Below are 21630 nucleotides of genomic sequence, written 5' to 3'. Positions count from 1 at the left end.
CACGGCGTTGGCCCGCAGGGCGCATTCTTCGCTGCCTCGGCCGCGCGATGTATTTGGTTTTGGGGGGCTCTGGTGAGGTGCGTCGGCATCTCAATCAGCTGCGCCTCTGTCGTAGCACGGGATCTGCCGCTACCCGTCTGCTTTCAGCAACGGTGCCATCCGGTCAGCGCCCTGGGGACCCATCTACTGGCTCGCCTCATCCCCAAGTGTTACCGACGCTGCCTTCCATTTTGCCCCATGGCGACGTGCCGCCGCCGCCGCCGCCGCCACCGCCGCCACCGCCGCCGCCTGTTCTCCCGCCGGCAACACCCGCAGTGGACACGTCGCTGCAACCGCCGGGCGCCTCCTTGAATCACGCGCCGCCGATCGCTTCCCGTGACCAGTTGTCCTCCGCCATGGAACTCTTGCCCGCTCCGGACCATCTGTCGTCTTCGCCAGTCGGGTGCTCTGACCCGATGGAGGTCGACCCTTCGGCCCCTCCTGTCTCTCTACGGGCGCATACACCGCATGTTGGCGTGCACCCTGGACTAGGTTTTCAGGCGATTCCTAGCTCCCCTCAGACCGAATGGCCGGGTGCGGGTGGCACAGCCTCGCCTGTTGTTAGGCTTCCCACCTCATCGCATAAGTCAACATGGGGTCCTCCCCACAGCGGGCGGAAGCCTTATCATACAACCATACACCGATTTGCGGGGGAGGAATGTGGTGTCACCTCCGAACACCACACTTGCTAGGTGGTAGCCCAGTGATTGCAGACCGAGCGCCGCCACACGGCAGGTCTAGAGACACCTCCTAGCACTCGTCCCAGTTGTACAGCCGACTTTGCTAGAGATGGAACTGACAAATAGCGCTCTCATTTGCCGAGACGATAGTTAGCATAGCGTTCAGCTACGTCAATTGCTACGACCTAGCAAGGCGCCATTACCAGTGTATACTGAGATTATATAATGTAACAACAAGAGCGATCTTCACCAATTATGGAATAAAGTTAAGTATTACTTCAACTACGTACTTTATTTGCTATATTAATAACATTGTAATGTTCCAGACCTCACGCCAGTCTGCGTGAGCTTAACGCGTGCCTTTCGGCATCCTCGCATAGTGACTTGGCTGTCTTGCCAAGTCACAACAAATATGACGTATAGAACAACCACATTAACAGCTGTCCGTTGTAATGGACATTATGCGCCACAGGGTTACAGTGTTGAAGTAGATTGTCCGTCATACGTTTGAAGGTGGCTGGAGCATTACACAGTACAAATGGTGTAACTTCCAACTCATAGAGGCTGTCAGGAGTTATGAAGGTAGTCTTTTCCCAGCCAACTTCGTCAGTTTCAATTTCCCAGTAGTCTGTCTGCATGTTAATAGTTGAGGAGTGAGATACTGTATTATGTATCTGACAATATCTCTGACAGGAATTTCGTATGATTCTGATGCTGATGGGTACTGATCTGAAATTACTGGGTTGCTTATCTGGAGTAAGTCCTCCCCCCCCCCCCCCCCCCCCCTCACACCGCACTATCTTCTACCTTCTTTCTAGGGGGCTCATCTCCTGTAAAGTTTGACCAGTACTTCAAATGGAATCATCTATTTCCAATAAGCTACTAAATAACAAAGTCACTCTTGGAAGACTTATATATGAGGGTGAGCTGAAATTAATGCCTCCAATTTCTTTATGTGAAAACTCTTCAAGGTTTCTAAATTTATTCTTCATGTTTACATATCCATATATTTGCAGCTCTCTGCCACTAGAGGGCTCCAAATTGTAGTATGTAACATGATGATGTGTAACATAGCTATGTCAGTGCATGTGAAACGACATGCTGTATTCGAGTTTCAGATTTGAAGAGTTCACCCAGACATACAGCACCATCTCCTTCAGCATGACAGGAGCGCTGTGACATCTGCAACAATCTGACACATTCGGTTCACTGTCGCCGATCATCCTCCATACAGTCCCAATCTGGCCCCCTTCAATTTTCATGAGTTTCCAAAACTTAAGGGACACTTTCAAGGACTTCATTTTGATAGTGATGAAGCAGCACAAGCAGAGGTGAAGTGGCTCCACTGACAAGTCAAACATTCTACAGTGACAGTCTCTCATTGGGAGAAATGTATTCATGTCAGGGTGACTATGCTGAGAAATACATATGTAGGCATGAAAAATAAAATTGTAGAATTACTTCAAATTAAGTCTTGGGCTAACCTTTTCACTTTATTTTTTACATTTTTTCTAGTATACTTTGCCTTCTTTACTGCCTGTTGTCTCATCCACATATCCTAATTGTTGTCGCGGCATGCTACCAGTGTTAAAGACTGCGATGGAGCTCCGTATGCCACGGCAAACTGGCTGACACTGACGGCGGCGGTGCACAAATGTTGCGCAGCTAGCGCCATTCGACGGCCAACACCGCGGTTCCTGGTGTGTCCGCTGTGCCGTGCGTGTGATCATTGCTTGTACAGCCCTCTCGCAGTGTCCGGAGCAAGTATGGTGGGTCTGACACACCGGTGTCAATGTGTTCTTTTTTCCATTTCCAGGAGTGTAAATGGATATAGTATACACCCCTGTCTGACTCCTTTCCCTATCCTAAAAGTTTCTATAAATTCTTGCTGTAGTGTTACTGTTGCTTCTTGGCTCTTGTGCAGATTTCTGCTTATCTGTATAAGTTGCACTGACATTCCTATAAAACCTAGTACTTCCAATACTTTTGAGCGACTTATGTAGTCAAAGGCTTTGCTGTATTCTATGAAGCATATAAATAAGACTAGTGTATATTTTCTCTATTTTTTCTAATGATCAGTCTCATGTTTGTTACTTGGTCCCCGGCACCTCTACTTTTCTGAACCCTGCTTGTTCCCTTGGTAACACTAGCAATGAAGGGTTTTAGTCAACCCTGGATGATTTTTAAGAGAACCTTTCTTGCATGTGCTATCAAAGCTACTATTCTGCAATTTTCACACTTTTTAGGGTTCCTTTTCTTCACAACTGATAAGTAAATAGTTTTCTTCACCCTCCGTATGCCAAATAGGTGTAGACCAAATTGTCTGGCATAATAATCATTACTTTAATCATTCCATTTCCTGCATTTTTAATATTTAAATTCAGAGGCCATCAGACATTGTTTACCTTCCGTAAAAGTAGTGTTCCTATGATATCAGTGGCTGAGGGAGCTGTATGTTGAGACACGGCCCTCCAACACTACTGTCCAATGATACTGATGGCAGAAAATGAAACGGTGGTTGATCGGCATGCCCTCGTCCTGCAAGGACAACAGAAGTGTGGCAGATGCTCTTGTTGACAATATCAGTTCACATTAGATGCATTATTTGATCTCCAGAATACAGTTTTTTGGATGAATTCGACAGGTAATTTGGGATACTGTAGTTTTAATTTACGGTTTTTATTGCCTTGACAATATCAGTGCACACTAGGTGCATTATTTGACTTCCAGAATACTGTATTTTACGGACTATAAGGCGCTATGGATTATAATACACTACGGACTATAAGACACACCTTAGTTTTTAAGCGATTTTTTAAAAAAAAAATCATATTTTTATCATTAGATTGCAAAGCCAAACTACGAAAAAACTACTAGTTTATAAAACCAAACTGACCTTTAAAATCCCTGAAAATCATCATATGAACTTCCCCCTTCATCATGACTGTTATCCACTTCGTATATAAGACGATCTTCACTGCCATTGAGAGCGTTACTTATGCCACACTTATTGAAAGATTTAACAATAACGTCTTCTCTCTCTCTCTAGACAACAACTTTTTACCATCTGACACAGTTAATTGACTGTAGGTCAACATAAAGTTCACTTCAGTGCGAATTTATGTTGGGTTTCACCCATCATCCATTTGCTCCATTCCTCTCTCATCCAATGTTGCAATGTTGCCAGAGAGGCCATTTTTAAGGCTGATGGGAATTTTAAATCAAACACTGTACATTTTTATATTAATTTCTTGTATAAGATGCACCTGAATTTCAGAGACAATTTTTCAAAAAGAAATTCCATAAAAAAAGAATATTTCTTTTTTTATTTTAGGAGGAGTTCAACAGACAATTTAGGAGACTGGTTTTAATTTAGCGTTTTTATTGCCTTTAGTTTTATCATGGCATGTGTGGTTCTTGATTCAAAACTATAGGACAGTTAACAACCCAAAAGGCCCCAAGGATCCATAAATTTCAATCCGATCAACCACCAGTGGTGTTGAGCAGTTGTAGTATCATTCTTACTCCATAAATCATCAGTTATGAGAAACAGAGACAGCAGGAAAATGTATTGTACATGGTTTACATGTAACCCAGGATCTGAATAAATTGTCAACAATGTTAGCCCCTAGACCAGTAACACACATACAGACATTTGTTTGGAGAGTTTAACTGTAGGACCTGCAGTAAAACATGCAAATAAATTAAGTATATCCCCCAAATACCATCACAACATATTTATATAAACAAAAGAAATTTGGCCCATAAATACAGACCAGCAGTAAAGCCCAACACATACTCACCACCAAATGTTGAGCCTGTGGCGGCAGTGGCTCTGCACCATGAGCTTCCAGTCTGGGTGCCATGATTTCATTCTGACGAATGAGTCTAAAAACCAACACTGTCAGCACCACTGTTGCAGCAGCCGACAGCAGGAATCGACAGATGCTTCTTATGTTGCGTCGCATCATTCACTGTTGTACCTCCGTAAAACATACTGTTTAAGGATGTCCTATGACAGAATTAAACAAGTTGTAAATGAATGCTTTGAAGAAATTAATGGTGTAATTTTGTTCAACTAATTATTAAAGAGGATATTAACATAGATAATATTTGTGGTGTTGTTGTTGTTGTTGTTGTGATCTTCAGTCCTGAGACTGGTTTGATGCAGCTCTCCATGCTACTCTATCCTGTGTAAGCTTCTTCATCTCCCAGTACCTACTGCAACCTACATCCTTCTGAATCTGCTTAGTGTATTCATCTCTTGGTCTCCCTCTACAATTTTTACCCTCCACGCTGCCCTCCAATGCTAAATTTGTGATCCCTTGATGCCTCAAAACATGTCCTACCAACCGATCCCTTCTTCTAGCCAAGTTGTGCCACAAACTTCTCCCCAATCCTATTCAATACCTCCTCATTAGTTACGTGATCTACCCACCTTATCTTCAGCATTCTTCTGTAGCACCACATTTCGAAAGCTTCTATTCTCTTCTTGTCCAAACTAGTTATCGTCCATGTTTCACTTCCATACATGGCTACACTCCATACAAATACTTTCAGAAATGACTTCCTGACACTTAAACCTATACTCAGTATTAACAAATTTCTCTTCTTCAGAAACGCTTTCCTTGCCATTGCCAGTCTACATTTTATATCCTCTCTACTTCGACCATCATCAGTTATTTTGCTCCCCAAATAGCAAAACTCATTTACTACTTTAAGTGTCTCATTTCCTAATCTAATTCCCTCAGCATCACCCGATTTAATTTGACTACATTCCATTATCCTCGTTTTGCTTTTGTTGATGTTCATCTTATATCCTCCTTTCAAGACACTGTCCATTCCGTTCAACTGCTCTTCCAAGTCCTTTGCTGTCTCTGACAGAATTACAATGTCATCGGCGAACCTCAAAGTTTTTATTTCTTCTCCATGGATTTTAATACCTACTCCGAATTTTTCTTTTGTTTCCTTTACTGCTTGCTCAATATACAGATTGAATAACATCGGGAAGAGGCTACAATCCTGTCTCACTCCTTTCCCAACCACTGCTTCCCTTTCATGCCCCTCGACTCTTATGACTGCCATCTGATTTCTGTACAAATTGTAAATAGCCTTTCGCTCCCTGTATTTTATACCTGCCACCTTCAGAATTTGAAAGAGAGTATTCCAGTTAACATTGTCAAAAGCTTTTCTAAGTCTACAAATGCTAGAAATGTAGGTTTGCCTTTTCTTAATCTTTCTTCTAAGATAAGTCGTAAGGTTAGTATTGCCTCACGTGTTCCAACATTTGTACGGAATCCAAACTCATCTTCCCCGAGGTCCGCTTCTACCAGTTTTTCCATTCGTCTGTAAAGAATTTGCGTTAGTATTCTGCAGCTGTGACTTATTAAACTGATAGTTCGGTAATTTTCACATCTGTCAACACCTGCTTTCTTTGGGATTGGAATTATTATATTCTTCTTGAAGTCTGAGGGTATTTTGCGTGTCTCGTACATCTTGCTCACCAGATGGTAGAGTTTTGTCATGACTGGCTCTCCCAAGGCCATCAGTAGTTCTAATGGAATGTTGTCTACTCCCGGGGCCTTGTTTCGACTCAGGTCTTTCAGTGCTCTGTCAAACTCTTCACGCAGTATCTTATCTCCCATTTCGTCTTCATCTACATCCTCTTCCATTTCCATAATATTGTCCTCAAGTACATCGCCCTTGTATAAACCCTCTATATGCTCCTTCCACCTTTCTGCCTTCCCTTCTTTGCTTTGAACTGGGTTGCCATCTGAGCTCTTGATATTCACACAAGTAGTTCTCTTCTCTCCAAAGGTCTCTTTAATTTTTCTGTAGGCAGTATCTATCTTACCCCTAGTGAGACAAGCCTCTACATCCTTACATTTGTCCTCTAGCCATACCTGCTTAGCCATTTTGCACTTCCTGTCGATCTCATTTTTGAGACGTTTGTATTCCTTTTTGCCTGCTTCATTTACTGCATTTTTATATTTTCTCCTTTCATCAATTAAATTCAATATTTCTTCTGTTACCCAAGGATTTCTATTAGCCCTCACCTTTTTACCTACTTGATCGTCTGCTGCCTTCACTACTTCATCTCTCAGAGCTACCCATTCTTCTTCTACTGTATTTCTTTCCCCCATTCCTGTCAATTGTTCCCTTATGCTCTCCCTGAAACTCTCTACAACCTCTAGTTTAGTCAGTTTATCCAGGTCCCATCTCCTTAGATTCCCACCTTTTTGCAGTTTCTTCAGTTTCAATCTGCAGTTCATAACCAATAGATTGTGGTCAGAATCCCCATCTGCCCCTGGAAATGTCTTACAATTTAAAACCTGGTTCCTAAATCTCTGTCTATATAATGGTAAATCTATCTGATACCTTTTAGTATCTCCAGGATTCCTCCATGTATACAACCTTCTTTTATGATTCTTGAACCAACTGTTAGCTATGATTAAGTTATGCTCTGTGCAAAATTCTACAAGGCGGCTTCCTCTTTCATTTCTTCCCCCCAATCCATATTCACCTACTATGTTTCCTTCTCTCCCTTTTCCTACTGGCGAATTCCAGTCACCCATGACTATTAAATTTTCGTCTCCCTTCACTACCTGAATAATTTCTTTTATCTCGTCATACATTTCATCAATTTCTTCATCATCTGCAGAGCTAGTTGGCATATAAACTTGTACTACTGTAGTAGGCATGGGCTTTGTGTCTATCTTGGCCACAATAATGCGTTCTCTATGCTGTTTGTAGTAGCTAACCCGCACTCCTATTTTTTTATTCATTATTAAACCTACTCCTGCATTACCCCTATTTGATTTTGTATTTATAACCCTGTAATCACCTGACCAAAAGTCTTGTTCCTCCTGCCACCGAACTTCACTAATTCCCACTACATCTAACTTTAACCTATCCATTTCCCTTTTTAAATTTTCTAACCTACCTACCCGATTAAGGGATCTGACATTCCACGCCCCGATCTGTAGAACGCCAGTTTTCTTTCTCCTGATAACGACGTCCTCTTGAGTAGTTCCCGCCCGGAGATCCGAATGGGGGACTATTTTACCTCCGGAATATTTTACCCAAGAGGACGCCATCATCATTTAATCATACAGTAAAGCTGCATGTCCTCGGGAAAAATTACGGCTGTAGTTTCCCCTTGCTTTCAGCCGTTCGCAGTACCAGCACAGCAAGGCCGTTTTGGTTAATGTTACAAGGCCAGATCAGTCAATCATCCAGACTGTTGCCCCTGCAACTACTGAAAAGGCTGCTGCCCCTTTTCAGGAACCACATGTTTGTCTGGCCTCTCAACAGATACCCCTCCGTTGTGGTTGCACCTACGGTACGGCCATCTGTATCGCTGAGGCATGCAAGCCTCCCCACCAACGGCAAGGTCCATGGTTAGCTGGAGCAAATTCCAGGGTGAACCGAAGAAAACATTTGGCGACAGGCAGCAGCAAATCCAAAGCAAGACACTACAGGTTTGACACCATTGTGTAATATATTGAAAACTGTAAGAGTAATACTTTCTAATAATTTATGACATGAGAATAACAGCAAAAATATTTCCAAACATGACAGTATTTACATACTCAGAAAAACTGGAACAATTTATTGGGAGAAGGAGACACTAAAGTAGTATAATTTCAAAGAGAGAAAATGTTAATCACATTATGAAATGTCCACACTTGGAAGTCAAACAGCAAACAGGTGACAAGAAAACTTATTCCAGGAATCCCTAAGAGTTTATTGGTAATCAAATTAAGGATATACTAGACAGCAGGTGTGGAATTTGTCAAAACAGAGAGGTTATAGGCAACCTGTGGCCAACAGACATGGCTACATTGATTGTACATTGCCTGCTACAAAGTTATGGGTTCAAGTTTTAATGTGTTAGGAACTTCCACCACAATATACATATAATCTGCTGCCTACTGACACTTTCAATCTGAAATTGTTTTCATTGTTTCATTCTGGAATTTCTCTACCAATTTCTAAACGCCACCACCTTATGTTATTCAATTTACACAGAAATCATAATAAGACATTGATGTTTTATTTGTTTTATCTTACACCTCACCGCACTCCATACTTGGTTAGATGTTGCTGCTATTTTATTCATATTTATTTTATTTTTGTATTTCTTTACTTTAGGTCAAGGGGTCTAATTTTAGAGAAGTTCTCCAATGGACTATCTCAATTTTATTCAAATTTTGTCTGGAAATTTGCTCAACAATCAAAGAAAGAGATAGAAATTTTTATGTCACAAATATTAATAGGAGCTTCTTAAGTGAAGTGTCCCATTATAAAATGTTGGTCAAGTTTGTAAAGCTGTATTTCAGTAAAGAGGGATGGCAAAGATTTTAAATTTAATCATATGATTGAACGGCTTGCATTCTGTGCATTATGTAAGTTTTATGCCATTTGAGTCCCTATCTTTTCTATAAGTGGCATCAAAAGTTGTTAATAAATTGTGTTACAAAGAAAATTTCCAAGTTTAGGTAGCTTCATGTCTTCAGTAGTTTTTATTTTGTGGTATTGTTATCTGGTAGGCTGCTTATAACAACTGCAAGTATTATCATTTTTGTGTGCATAGTTTTTGGGGGGTATTAGGCTAAAGCTGATGGAAGAAAAAATTTATCACAAAAATTATTTACTTTTAAACATTTCTCTCTCAAAAATGACATCTGATCCATACTTGTGATGTCCATTAAGAGAACACTCTTTTCTCTAAAAATTATAAAAATTCTCCATACTGCTTTTTTCCCTGTAGGTCTAGAACCGCCAAATAAAGTTTATACTAAAGCTTTAACTACGGTATTTTATAAATATGGGTAGATATGATTCTGGAATTATGGAAATTTCTGCTTCGGCTAGTGTAAATTGTAATGGATGTAAAATAAGCTTAAGTATACTGATATATTTGTAATAATTCAGTAATTGAATAAATATTTCAAACTAATTATGTCTCTATATAGCAGATTGACAAAATCTTAAGTTCTTACGGTAATTCAGAAAATTAGCATTTTGCAATTATTAAGCAGAATTTCTTCAATTATTCTTGATTTTTTATTTTTAAATATGAGCATGAGACTGGTTATTTTTATGACTTAAATATCACACACAACTATCAGTATGTGGATTAATTAGAGGTATCACTTTCATTAACCAAAAGTAAATGAATTAAGTATTACACATATGCCACTTTTTAGTTTTTGGAACAAAAATTATTTTTATCAGAAAATGCACACAATACTATCGAATGCACTTCACTTCTTAGTTTATTCTACTCTTTTCCATGTTTTATTGCTTGAAGTGAAGGTCAGTAGACTTGTAGCATGCTGAAAAGCATTTAATTTGTGTTTTTGTAATCTCAAGGAAATTTCTAACTAGCTTCTTGCCTCGTGAGAGTTTCAGAATGATTTAATTTAATATATTGAGTACCGCATTGGCAGCGTAAGGAAAAAAATGGAGTAAAAAAACATCTATAACATTTATAAATTGGGAATTTGTGATTGCTACTATGATATGAAGGTAGAAATGTTAAACAATTATTATTTAACCAAATAAGTTTTTTGTACTGAAATCTAACATTCTGCGAATAATTCTCACAGTTTTGAACATAACAAAGAATTGTGCCTTATTTTGGTGAAATATTTGGAAATTACAATAATCTTAGCTCAACTCTGGAGCAAAAGAATAAAGTATTCATAATAAGATCCTATCAGTAGTCGCAATTGGCGATAATGGAATGATTAAATAAATTCCTACCAGAAATGGAAGTTTAGTTCATTTGAACAAAATGGAAAAAAATACGAACCTGATAGCGCAAGATGCTGCTGGAAAGGCATGAAATTAAAGAAGAACAAGAGAAGCAAGAAAAGAGGGGTGCATCTTCTTACATAGAACAAAATAACGATACGCTGCTCACATTATTCTGGGCATACATATTCGCTGACTTCCAGCGCAGTTCATTCCTTAGTGCTGAAATTATATCGTTAAATCTTAATACTTTGATAGAAAAAAAAAATAGTATGTTATTACGTTGTGGGGAGGGCATAATATTATAAGTTTCCATGCAAAACACTATTTTGGAGCATCATCTTCTAAGACCATTCTATTTTTTGGGAAGCAATAGTAAATGGATGTACAAATTCGTTATGCCATAAATTCAAAATGAATCATACGGATTATTTTGCAATTTTTCAACTATTTTGAATCATCTTACAAGTGGAAAAAAACAATTGTTTGTTAAAAAAAATTATCCAATTTTATTTTCACAGGTGAGCTTTTGAACTGTTGGTTTGAAACTGTGATGGATTCAGCAATTGAAGAAGGGCTGCCACAGTGTATCTCTGGTAGCTTGGCTGCTCTGTGTGCCAGAGCATTTCACACACTACTGTTTAAATTAACTGTTGGCTGTTGTAACACACTAGAGACAAAGCCAGCATCAGATGCCATTTCATTGCCTTATAGCTGATTATCGTTGTGTTTAACACATTGTTTTAGATTACCATTACTGACACTCCGAATTTTAAACTGAGAAGCTCTAAGAGAACTGAAAATGCTAGTTAAGTTTTCACATACCACTTCAAGTGATGAAGCTGAGGCTCCGCCTTAGGAAAACACGTTGACCACCAGGTAAACTATCAATAATAAATATTTGAAAAAAGAGCACCAGAATTCATACCATTTAAGGGACCTGAGCCTGGAAAAAATAATTGCCAGAGTTTCATTAATTTGTCTATTTTTTTCGAATTTGTTGATACTTCTTTGAAATTCTATTACAGCTTGGTCTTTGCAGAGATTCAAATTGTAGATTTATTACTGAATCTCATGCAGAACTGTACTCAATAACAGTTTATTTTGTTCAAGAGAAACATCTCCAGCATTTTGTGTTCCTTTGCTGAAATTATAGGTTAGCAAATGGTGACTTTAAGCCTCCAAACTATCAACGATACACAATGGCAGGTCATCTTCACATGCTGAATTCATTAGGATTTCAAAGCAACAATACAAAATGTTGCCTGCAAAAATAAAATTTGATTAAATTATCGACAGTTGGTTACTTTTTTCCTTTCTGTAAGCCAGTTCAAAAAAGTTGGAAGTTACAGAATAAATCTTCTGGTTCAAATAGGCAATTTTACAATTACTCAATTTAAAAGTCACTTACTTTAGTGACAACTTCTTTCCCCCGCAAGCTTGAGCCTCATATATATAAAAATATTATGTACTCAAAGCTGATAATACTTGAAGTTGTTATATACAAGCTACTGAACAACCAATTCACATAAAGAAAGCTGCCAAATTATACCACAAGAAGAGATCAAGCATCTTAAACTAGTGAAAATTCAGTGGCGATAAAATTTAGTGGTAACTCTGAATGTTGACTGGGTAAAAACAGAGAATCAGACGACTTAAAACCTACAGAATATGCAAATTGAAAACTTTTCAGTCATCTTGCCATATTTTACAGATTTACCAAAATTATTAACTGAAATACAGCATGCCAAACTTCGACAACATTTTTAAAAATATCACTGAGGCACTGTGTTGCTCTTCAACCAAGACATTCCTATTTATCAAGTATCACCATTTGTGAGTTGCGAATTTATACCATATATCTTTCTCCAATAGTTAAGCAAACTGGCACATAAAATTTGAAAAAAATATGTCACAGTCAGGGGGGACCCCCTAAACCACCTGACTTGGAACTACAGTTTAAATACACACAAATACATAATGTACACACAGTTTAAATACACACAAATGTATACATACAATATATCTCCTGTCATGTTAAATGTCTGTGTGGACCTTATCACTATTTTGTTGTACAGTAGCTCTTGATCATAGCAGTTAATTGTCTAAGCTGAAAATTTGCCTCAGTAATTTGTATATATGTTTAAGTACTCCTCAGCATTACGGCAGCTCTAATTTAATTGTTTTTATTGCTTCCTAAAGGTATAAAATTGATTTTCAATTTTGGTCTCTTATAGAAGTTTTATATAGGACTTTATGAAACTGTGTGGAAGACTATTCTGGGTCGCACTTTTTTCCTACTGGGATGTAAAGGTGCTGCACCTCACACCACATTCGTGTGTTAACTTATCAGTCGGGTATTGGTCAACGTTTTTCTTAAAAAAAAAATTGTTTGTTTGAAAAACAAACTGAGTGAAACTGTGCTTTTAAAGAAGTCAGTGTTGTCTGCACTCCTAAGACTTTTTTTATGATTATCTCTGAATGCTCTCATACTTCCTGCAATTATCAGTTTCTGGTTCAGTTTTTCCACTATCACACAAATTTGATGTTAGATCATTTTGAAGTACCCTCTTAGAGAGTTTTTTTTTCATAAACAAATATTAGTTCTTTAGTACATCAATAATTAGTTTATGTTAAAAGCAGTGCTAAACAGGACACAAAATTATGCCGGATGGCATAAATTACTCTATACATTTGTTGGCTGTAACATCAAATATTTGTGAATGCAAATATTATCTTACTGGTCCATTGTATGTATTGTACATAGAGCACACTCTCAACATTGTACTTTTGTACATCTGAGTGCAGATATCATACATGTGATTAAAATTGGAACAACAGGACACCATTGATAAAACACATCACAAGGTTAAAGTCACACACATATAAAGGGTGGAAAAAAATTGCATCATGAAATTTTAACCCTGGATAGCCAATGCCAATAGGAACCAAAATTACTAATGTTGTGTAGGTAGACAACACACAATTTTTTAAACTACGGAAACTAGGCGCCACGCGCTCCAATTGGACGTGGGATTCCCCTGTTGCCAGATGCATGGGCAATGCATGACCAGGAATGCTTTGTCTGCCGGAGACTGCGATGTATCCAAGGCAGCCCGCACGCTCGGTGGTAGTGCGTCACCCTTCCACTCCAGGGGCAAATCCACCAGGATCCCGACACATCCATTGTAGTTTCATGATAAGGCATACTGGGAAAAAAACCATCAACAACTGTTAGTTCACGTACAGAAAGTATTATACAAATTGTGTCAGCCCTGAAAAGGGCCTTTTTTGTAGCTAGGACATTGTTTGCTTAAAGCAGGTGCTCGAACTGGCGACCCTCTGATGTGACATAAGCTTGGTAATGTCGAATGGTCTTTTGCCAAACTCTTTCAAAGACTCCTGGCATTGCCCTAATGTGATTGGTGGCATGTTGAATGCGATCCATTAATTCCTCTTTGTCTCTAGGTGGTTCGAGTCCGGGTGGGTGAACTAGAACCTTGATGAATCCCCACAGGAAAAAGTCCGGTGGTGTGCGGTCTGGTGACCGCGGAGGCCATGTCCTATGAGCACCTCTGCCAATTACCTGGCTGTCGAAGAGTTCATTTAAATATCCAAGCACAGCACAACTGTTATGTGTGGGCACCCCATCATGCTGCAACCACATGCACCTTCCAGCAGGACAGGTAGAGTTTTTTTGCAAAAAGTGAAGGTAATTGGCCCTGGTAAGTCGAGGAGGTAAATGGACCAGCCCAATTAGATGGTCACCCACAATGCCTACCCAAATGTTGAGCAAAAATCGTTCCTGCCGTTTGTGGAGGTACGTGACATGAGGATTTCCCCTCGCCCAGTAATGAACGTTTCGAGTGTTGTAAAGGCCATCCCAATGGACGGTGCACTCGTCGATAAACAACACAATGGAGGAGAAGCTGTGCAACACGTCACAGAAGTAACCGGCATAACCCCAGCCTGTGTTCACAGTCCGCCACATAATTTAGATCATGGTCAGGATGAAAATTAAATGGATACCGGCCGTCATCCCTCAAAACCTCCCAGACTAACCGATAAGTGACCCCCCCATGTCATGTCCAACCGCTTGAGAACAGTCTCTTCAAATGTAGCATCCCGTCATGTTTGAGGTCTTCCAGCATCACCCTGATATCCCACTAATGAGCCTGTTTCGCCAAGTCGTCGGTGCATTGCTGTAAATGTTTGGAGGTCTGGGTGACGTCTTGCTGGGTACCGTTCCTCATACAATCGTCGAGCTTCATGCGCAATTACCGTCGGCCAGTCCATAAACAGAAACCATATGTCGTTGTTCTTCAAACGAATACTGTGCCGCTATACTTACTGCATGACTAAATTGCAGGTAACTTGTATGTGCTCCGAAGTGAAGCCTGCATGTGAATGCCTCTAATGCGAGATGGAGACAAACAGCAAGACCTATTTGACACATGTGCATATCACATTGAGGCAGTGACAGGGTGAAGGAAGTTTGTATGTGTGAACTGACAACCACAGCACTGCCAGTCAACCGACTAACGGCAACAGGTCAATCCCATGATCAATCTGAGTGCTTGGTGCCATGTTTCCATAGTTTAAAAATGGTGCCATGTCAACCTACACAACATCAGTAATTTTGGTTATTACTAGCATCAGCTATCCAGGGTTAAAATTTCTTGGCACAAGTTTTCTTCACCCTGTATGTATGTGTATATATATGGTCACACTCAATGTGCAGATTACAAATGAACAGCCCGTCAAAGGTTAGCGGAATGGGCTATTACAAACGTATTATAGCTCTTTTTTGTACTTTGAAAACTAATTGACACCCTTCACATTCACTCCCTACGACTTTATGATGTAATTAATTATGGAATGGATATATGCAAAGTATGTCACACTATAATATGAGCTATTGTTTGAAGTGCATAATATGCCATAGCATTTCTTTTTTCCAGTATGATAGCGAACTCATCCCACTTTAGTTGGAAGTCTACAAAAATTCCCACAAGTTTTGTTTGACATACATGCTATAATCTCATCTTGCACTTTCAGATTGGTACTATTGGGCTTTCTGATTATGAGGACACAAGTACTGTTGTTTTTTTCCTCTTATTTAGGGTTAAGTCATTGTTTTGTATTCCAGAAATGGATGAACATATGCGCCATTCTTGAACCGAAGATTTTTAGAAGATAGACTGAAGAAAGGAATATCTTTTGTAGATTTAAAAAGGCTTTTGACAATGTTGACTACAATATCCTCCTTGAAGTGCTGAAAGTAGTAGGAATAAAATAAAGTGGGCAAAAATAATTTCTGCAAGTTATACAAAAACCAAACTGCTATTACCAAGAGTAAAAATAAAGAAAAGGGAAGTAGAAATTGACAAGAGAATGAGACAGTTGTAGACAGTCCCATTATGTTATTCAATCTGTACACTGGAAAGGAAACCAATAAAATCTTTGAGATTTCTTGATGACATAATAATTCTGTCAGAGACTTGAAAGAGCAGTTGAATGGAATGAATAATGTCTTGAAAAGTGGTTGAAAGACAATCAGCAACTAAAGTAAAATGACAGTAAGAATGCAGTAGAACTAAAATAGTTAAGGCTGAGGGAGTTAAATTAGCAAATAAGACACTGAAAGTAGCACATGAGTTTTGTCATTTGGATAGCAAAAGAAGTGATGAACATTAAAATAGAGAGCACATAAAATACAAACTAGCAATATGTATAAAACCATTTCCGAAAACGAGAATTTTTTAACATTGAACAAAAATTTAAATATCAGGAAGTCTTTTCTAAATGTATTTTCCCAGAGTGTGGTCCTGTGCAGAAGTGAAACACAGACAATGACAGTTCAGCCAAGAGGAGAATAGAAGCCATTAAGTTGTGATGCTACTGAAGTATGCTGAAAATGAGGAGTGTAGATGGAAAATTATGAGGCAGTACTAAAACTGAGAAAGAAAGCAATTATCAGGCTAGTAAAGCAGCATTTGCAACTGGTGCATTCCCTCCATTTATCTACAGTACTAACATAGAAGGCAAGAAGGAAACATTATGAGGTTGTCATTTGATTAATGACAGCAGACAGATATAAACACTTTCTGGTACAACATACTTTACAAGCTGTATTAGGTAGAATGTATTTTAATTTTATAGCGATTTGCACATTCTTCATTGAGAAGTGCTTTCTCAAGGAGTACTGTAACTTTCGAAAATGGAAAATAGCATACTTTACACATGCCAAAATGTGAATCCGATATATCTCATTTTATACAAAGAGTGGAGGATAATGTGTGTGTAAGGGATTTTGTGGGGTGTGTGTGTGTGTGTGTGTGTGTGTGTCTGTGTGTGTGTGTGTGTGTGTATCCGTAGACATCCTTATGGTGGGTTGAAAGGAATACCACCTGAAATGTTTCATTCCTGTCGACCACAGACAGATTCACTGATGTAAGGAAAAGATAGACTGTCTCAAATGAAAAGCAGCCCACAGTTGCACTGATTATATATATTCTCAACTTTGACCATGGTTTCTGCTATAATAATATAGCCTTCTTCAGAAGTCATAAGCTTTTAAAAATGTAAAACATCTTAGCCCACCAGCTGCATCAAGATCAATAAAATAAAATAATTTCAACAGACATAAGCCTGTTTCGATCATAAGTAAAACTATATATGGCACCGTATGTCCTCCGCCACTACATCTGCTGGCATGATGAAAATAATAAAAGATAGACTGCTACTGACCCTCAAGACGACATGTTAAGTTGGGGAGAGGCACAATTAAAAGCCACCTACACATCAGACACTGTCAGCCACAGCCTTCCATTTATTTTTTTGACTAAGGCTATGGCCGAAAGCTAATGTGTATGTGTCTTTTAAATGTGCCTGTCTGCAATTTAACATGTCATCTTTGAGGTAAGTAGCAATCTACCCTCTCCTTACATAGTTGATGTCCCAACCTATATTTATATTTTTTAACAGCTTCACTAAGACAGGAGATTCACTATGCACTGTCTTTCTGTGAATTGAATGAAGTTCATTGCAATTAAAGTCATTGTAGGTCAGAGGTAATGTGAGATATGCCAAAGTTCATTTGAGTTATGCTGCTCATAAAATATCTACATTGTCAAACTGCTATTAATTTGTATACATAGTTTTCAGCTGTACAGTGATTTTTAATTAACCATGGACTTTAGGAAAACAGGGTGGCTTGCATGCCTCCATTACGCAGATAGCCTTAACGTACATGCAAGCACACCAGAGGGGTGTCTATGGCAAGACCAAACTAAACCACTGATCCTCAAGAAGGCTAGCAGTCTTTTCAATAGTTTCAGAGGCAAATGTCTCAATGATTGACAGATCTGACCAAGTAACATTAGCCAACATGACTCTGCAATGTTGCTACTGTGAATGACTAAAGCAAGGGAAAAATACAGCTGTAATTTTTCCCAAGGGCAAGCAGCTGTACTGTACAACTTAGTAGTGGTATCCTTTTGGACAAAATATTTTGGAGGTTAAACAGTCTCCCATTCAGATCTTTGGTTGGGGATTACTCAGGAGGACACTGTCATCAGGAAAAACATAACTGGCATCCTACAGGTGGGCTGTGGAATGTTAGATGCCTTATTCAGGTAGACAGGTTAGAGAATTTAGAAAAGGGAAATGAAAAGAATGAAGTTATATATTGTGATAATTAGGGAAATACAGTGGCTGGATAACAGGACCTCTATGCTTGAGAGTAAAGGTTACCAATATAAAATCAAATAGTGGTAATATATGAATAGGTCTAATAACAAACAAGAAAATAAAAAGATGGGTGAAGTATTATGAACAGCATTGTGATGCAGTACCATAGCCAATATACACATTATGCCAACACTCACCAAAGTAGGACAAGTTTATATGCCTCCTAATTACTAAGATATGGAGATTGTAGATTGTATTTTATTGGTCCTGTTGTCTACATAGCAGCTTATGCATAAGACATTGGACAAGTCAAGTTATAAATATACAGGCTGAAAGTAATTTCAAGGCATACATATTTAAGCTTACAATAATATACTTTACACACAAGTATTTATATAACACATTTCATAAATTTAAATATTCATCAATGGAATAAAAGCAGTGATGCTGTAAATATGACTTTAGAGATTTTCCAAATGTATTGACCTCAGTGATAGCTTTTATGTTTTCAGGAAGTATGTTATAAAGCTTAACTCCCATGTGAAAAGTACCTTTTTGGCACAGTGCTGTGCTGATTTGAGTCATATGTAAGTTCCTGTTTTGTCTGGTAAAGTGCTCATGTATATCACAGTTTTTTTGTAGCCTCTGGTCCTTGCCTATTACATTTAATTTAAAGAACAAAAGGGTTTCCATAATGTATACACACGGTAATGGGGGAATACCAGATTTCTTAAACAGGGGTTTACAAGAGTCTCTAGGCTTGCACCCAAACAAGATTCTAATGGCCCTTTTTTGTAGTTTAAATGTGCTATTAGCTATTTTAGAGTTTCCCCAGAAGGTGACCCCATATCTAAGACGAGAATGAAAGTACGCATGATATGCACTCATTACTGTTTTCTCACTACAGCATGATTTTAATGAACAAAGAAGATAACATGTTTTGCTCAGTTCTGTATTGAGACATTCAATATGCTTATTCCATCTGATGTTACTCTGCAGCCAAAGTCCTAAGAATTTGGTTTCAGTACCGTTACCAACTGGTTCGTCATTGATAGAGACTGATGGGATAAACATGTCCTTGTTAGGAACATTGTGGAATTTTAGAGCAACGGTTTTCTTACTGTTTATTACAAGCTGGTTACTCTGTGCCCAGCTGCTAAGTTGTTTCGTGACCGTGTTTACTGTCTGCTGTAACTGTTCATCATCGTCTCCTTTTAATAGAATCGTGGTGTCATCTGCAAATATGATTGATTTGTGTGCATCAATATTTAAGCTTAGATCATTTATGTACAGAAGAAACAGAAGGGGTCCCAATACGGATCCTTGGGGTACACCACATTTTATTTGTTTATAGTCAGATAAGTGATTAGATACAGTTTTTAGTTCAATATTTGTGTGCTTGACGCACACTGCCTGCATACGATTTGTCAGGAAGGAACTGATCCACTTGTTGGACAGACCTCGAATACCATATCTTTCTAGCTTTGATAGCAGAATTTTATGGTCCACCATGTCAAAAGCTTTTGACAAGTCAATAAAGACTCCTATTGTTTCCTGTTTTTTGTCCATCAGGTTTAGGATGGAATTGATGCACTCATAGACAGCAGTTGTCGTTGACCTCTTATTTCTGAATCCATGTTGTTCATTACATAGGATGCTGTTTTTATTTATAAATTTCATAAGTTTCTCATACATAACTTTTTCCAGTACTTTAGAGATGCAGGAGGAAATTGTGATGGGTCTGTAGTTATTTACATTGTCTTTATCCCCTTTTTTATATACAGGAATAACTTTTGATGTTTTTAACACATCAGGGAAAGTGCCTGCCTGAAGTGAGCAGTCGCATAAGTGTGTGAGTACTTCAATTAGGTTTGATGCGCTCTTCTTTAACATTGTTGCAGGTATACCATCAATACCTGCCGATTTGGAATTTTTTAGTCCTTTTATTGCTTTAGCTACTTCATCTTGTGAAACAGAACTGATGTACATTGATCCTCTGCATGTACTTATTTTATATTCATTTGCCTGGATGCTCTTAAAGTTTGATTGTAACATATTTTCAGCAACACCTGTGAAAAAGTTGTTAAATGTGTTAGCTACTTCTAAGGGGTTTGTTACTTTTTTATTTTTATGCGATAGTGTTATATTTTTCCAAGGTTGTCTGTATTCTCCACATTCTTTTTTTATAACACTCCACATAGCCTTTGATTTATTAGCTGAATTATAAATGATTTCATCATTATGCATTGTTTTTGCTGCTTTTATTACTTTTCTTAATATTTTGGAGTATTTTTTATAGTATGCGCGTACTACAGGTGAGGAATTTTTTGAGTTACATATTTCATGAAGTAGTCTTTTCTTCTGGCATGAAACCCTTATTCCCTTTGTGATCCAGCTGTCTGTTCTAGAGTTTCCCTGTATGGTTAATGTTTTCAGTGGGAATGCAAGTTCAAAGAAATGGGTTAATGTATCAATGAAAGTGTCGAATTTTTCATTTATATCGTTCATTTTGTACACTCTTAGCCATTTTTCTTTCTGTAATAAGTTGTTGAAGTTGTTCACATTATGCTGATTATAGCTTCGATATGCTGTTCTAAGAGACATGTTGTTAATAATACTGCCTTGTACTTTTATGCTTAATATTTGAGCAAGATGATCACTAAAACCTGCATTGAAAATTTTTAGTGAGGTGTTATGTAAACTCTTCTTTACTAGAAACTGATCAAGAGCTGTTTGACAAGTTTCTGATACTCGGGTAGCTGCTTTTACTTCAGCCTTTAAATTGTAGGACGTTGCAAGGTTCAAAATGGTCTCCCTATTTCCACTATTCGTGAGGAAGTCAATATTGAAGTCACCACAGATTATCAATTCACAATCTATTTTATTTACTTTATTTAGCAATGACTCCAATTTGTTTAAGAAAAGTTCAAAATTCCCGGACGGTGATCGGTAAACTGTAGCAATAACCAGGTTGAACTGAGTAATTTTTATAGCTGCAATTTCATAATCCTTTTCGACATTTGCCCTAGTTAAGTCAGGTAGTGTAATAAAATCTACATTTTCCTTTGTGTAAATTGCTACCCCACCCTGTTTGCTGTTTTTCCTGCAGTAGTAAGCAGCCAAGACAAATTTGTTTATTTTCGTATTCTGGATTAATTCTGGGTTAAGCCAGTGCTCAGAAATGCATAACACTGAGATATCATTAAGTTCATGTGTTAATATAACGTTAATTTCATCGATCTTATTACACAGGGATTGCACATTATGGTGATAAATTTTTAGTTCGGGCGTATTCACAATTTGGTAATTGGGAATCATATTTACAGCATCACATGCCTCTAGTTTAAATTAGGAACGTCAGCAGCGTTGTATTTTCGTTCTTCTTTCTTGTTTATTTTGTTTTCCTCGCTGTTGGAAGGATGTTCAGGAAGCTGATAAATTGTTCTATCCCTTTCAA

General features: G+C 38.3%; 1 protein-coding gene across 1 annotated transcript in view; it reads right to left on the bottom strand.

The window, feature by feature from the left end:
• Window positions 1-21630, bottom strand: part of LOC126412077 (N-acetylgalactosaminyltransferase 6) — a 154622-nt gene that overhangs the window by 110838 nt on the left and 22154 nt on the right. The window contains exon 2 of the mRNA XM_050081481.1: window positions 4523-4731. Coding sequence (XP_049937438.1) covers window positions 4523-4690 — 168 coding nt within the window. The 5' untranslated portion in view covers window positions 4691-4731. The remainder of the gene's footprint in view (window positions 1-4522; window positions 4732-21630) is intronic.

This window comes from Schistocerca serialis, chromosome 7, assembly GCF_023864345.2.
Source record: "Schistocerca serialis cubense isolate TAMUIC-IGC-003099 chromosome 7, iqSchSeri2.2, whole genome shotgun sequence".
Lineage (NCBI taxonomy): Eukaryota > Metazoa > Arthropoda > Insecta > Orthoptera > Acrididae > Schistocerca > Schistocerca serialis.
This window is presented reverse-complemented; position numbering and strand designations above follow the sequence as displayed.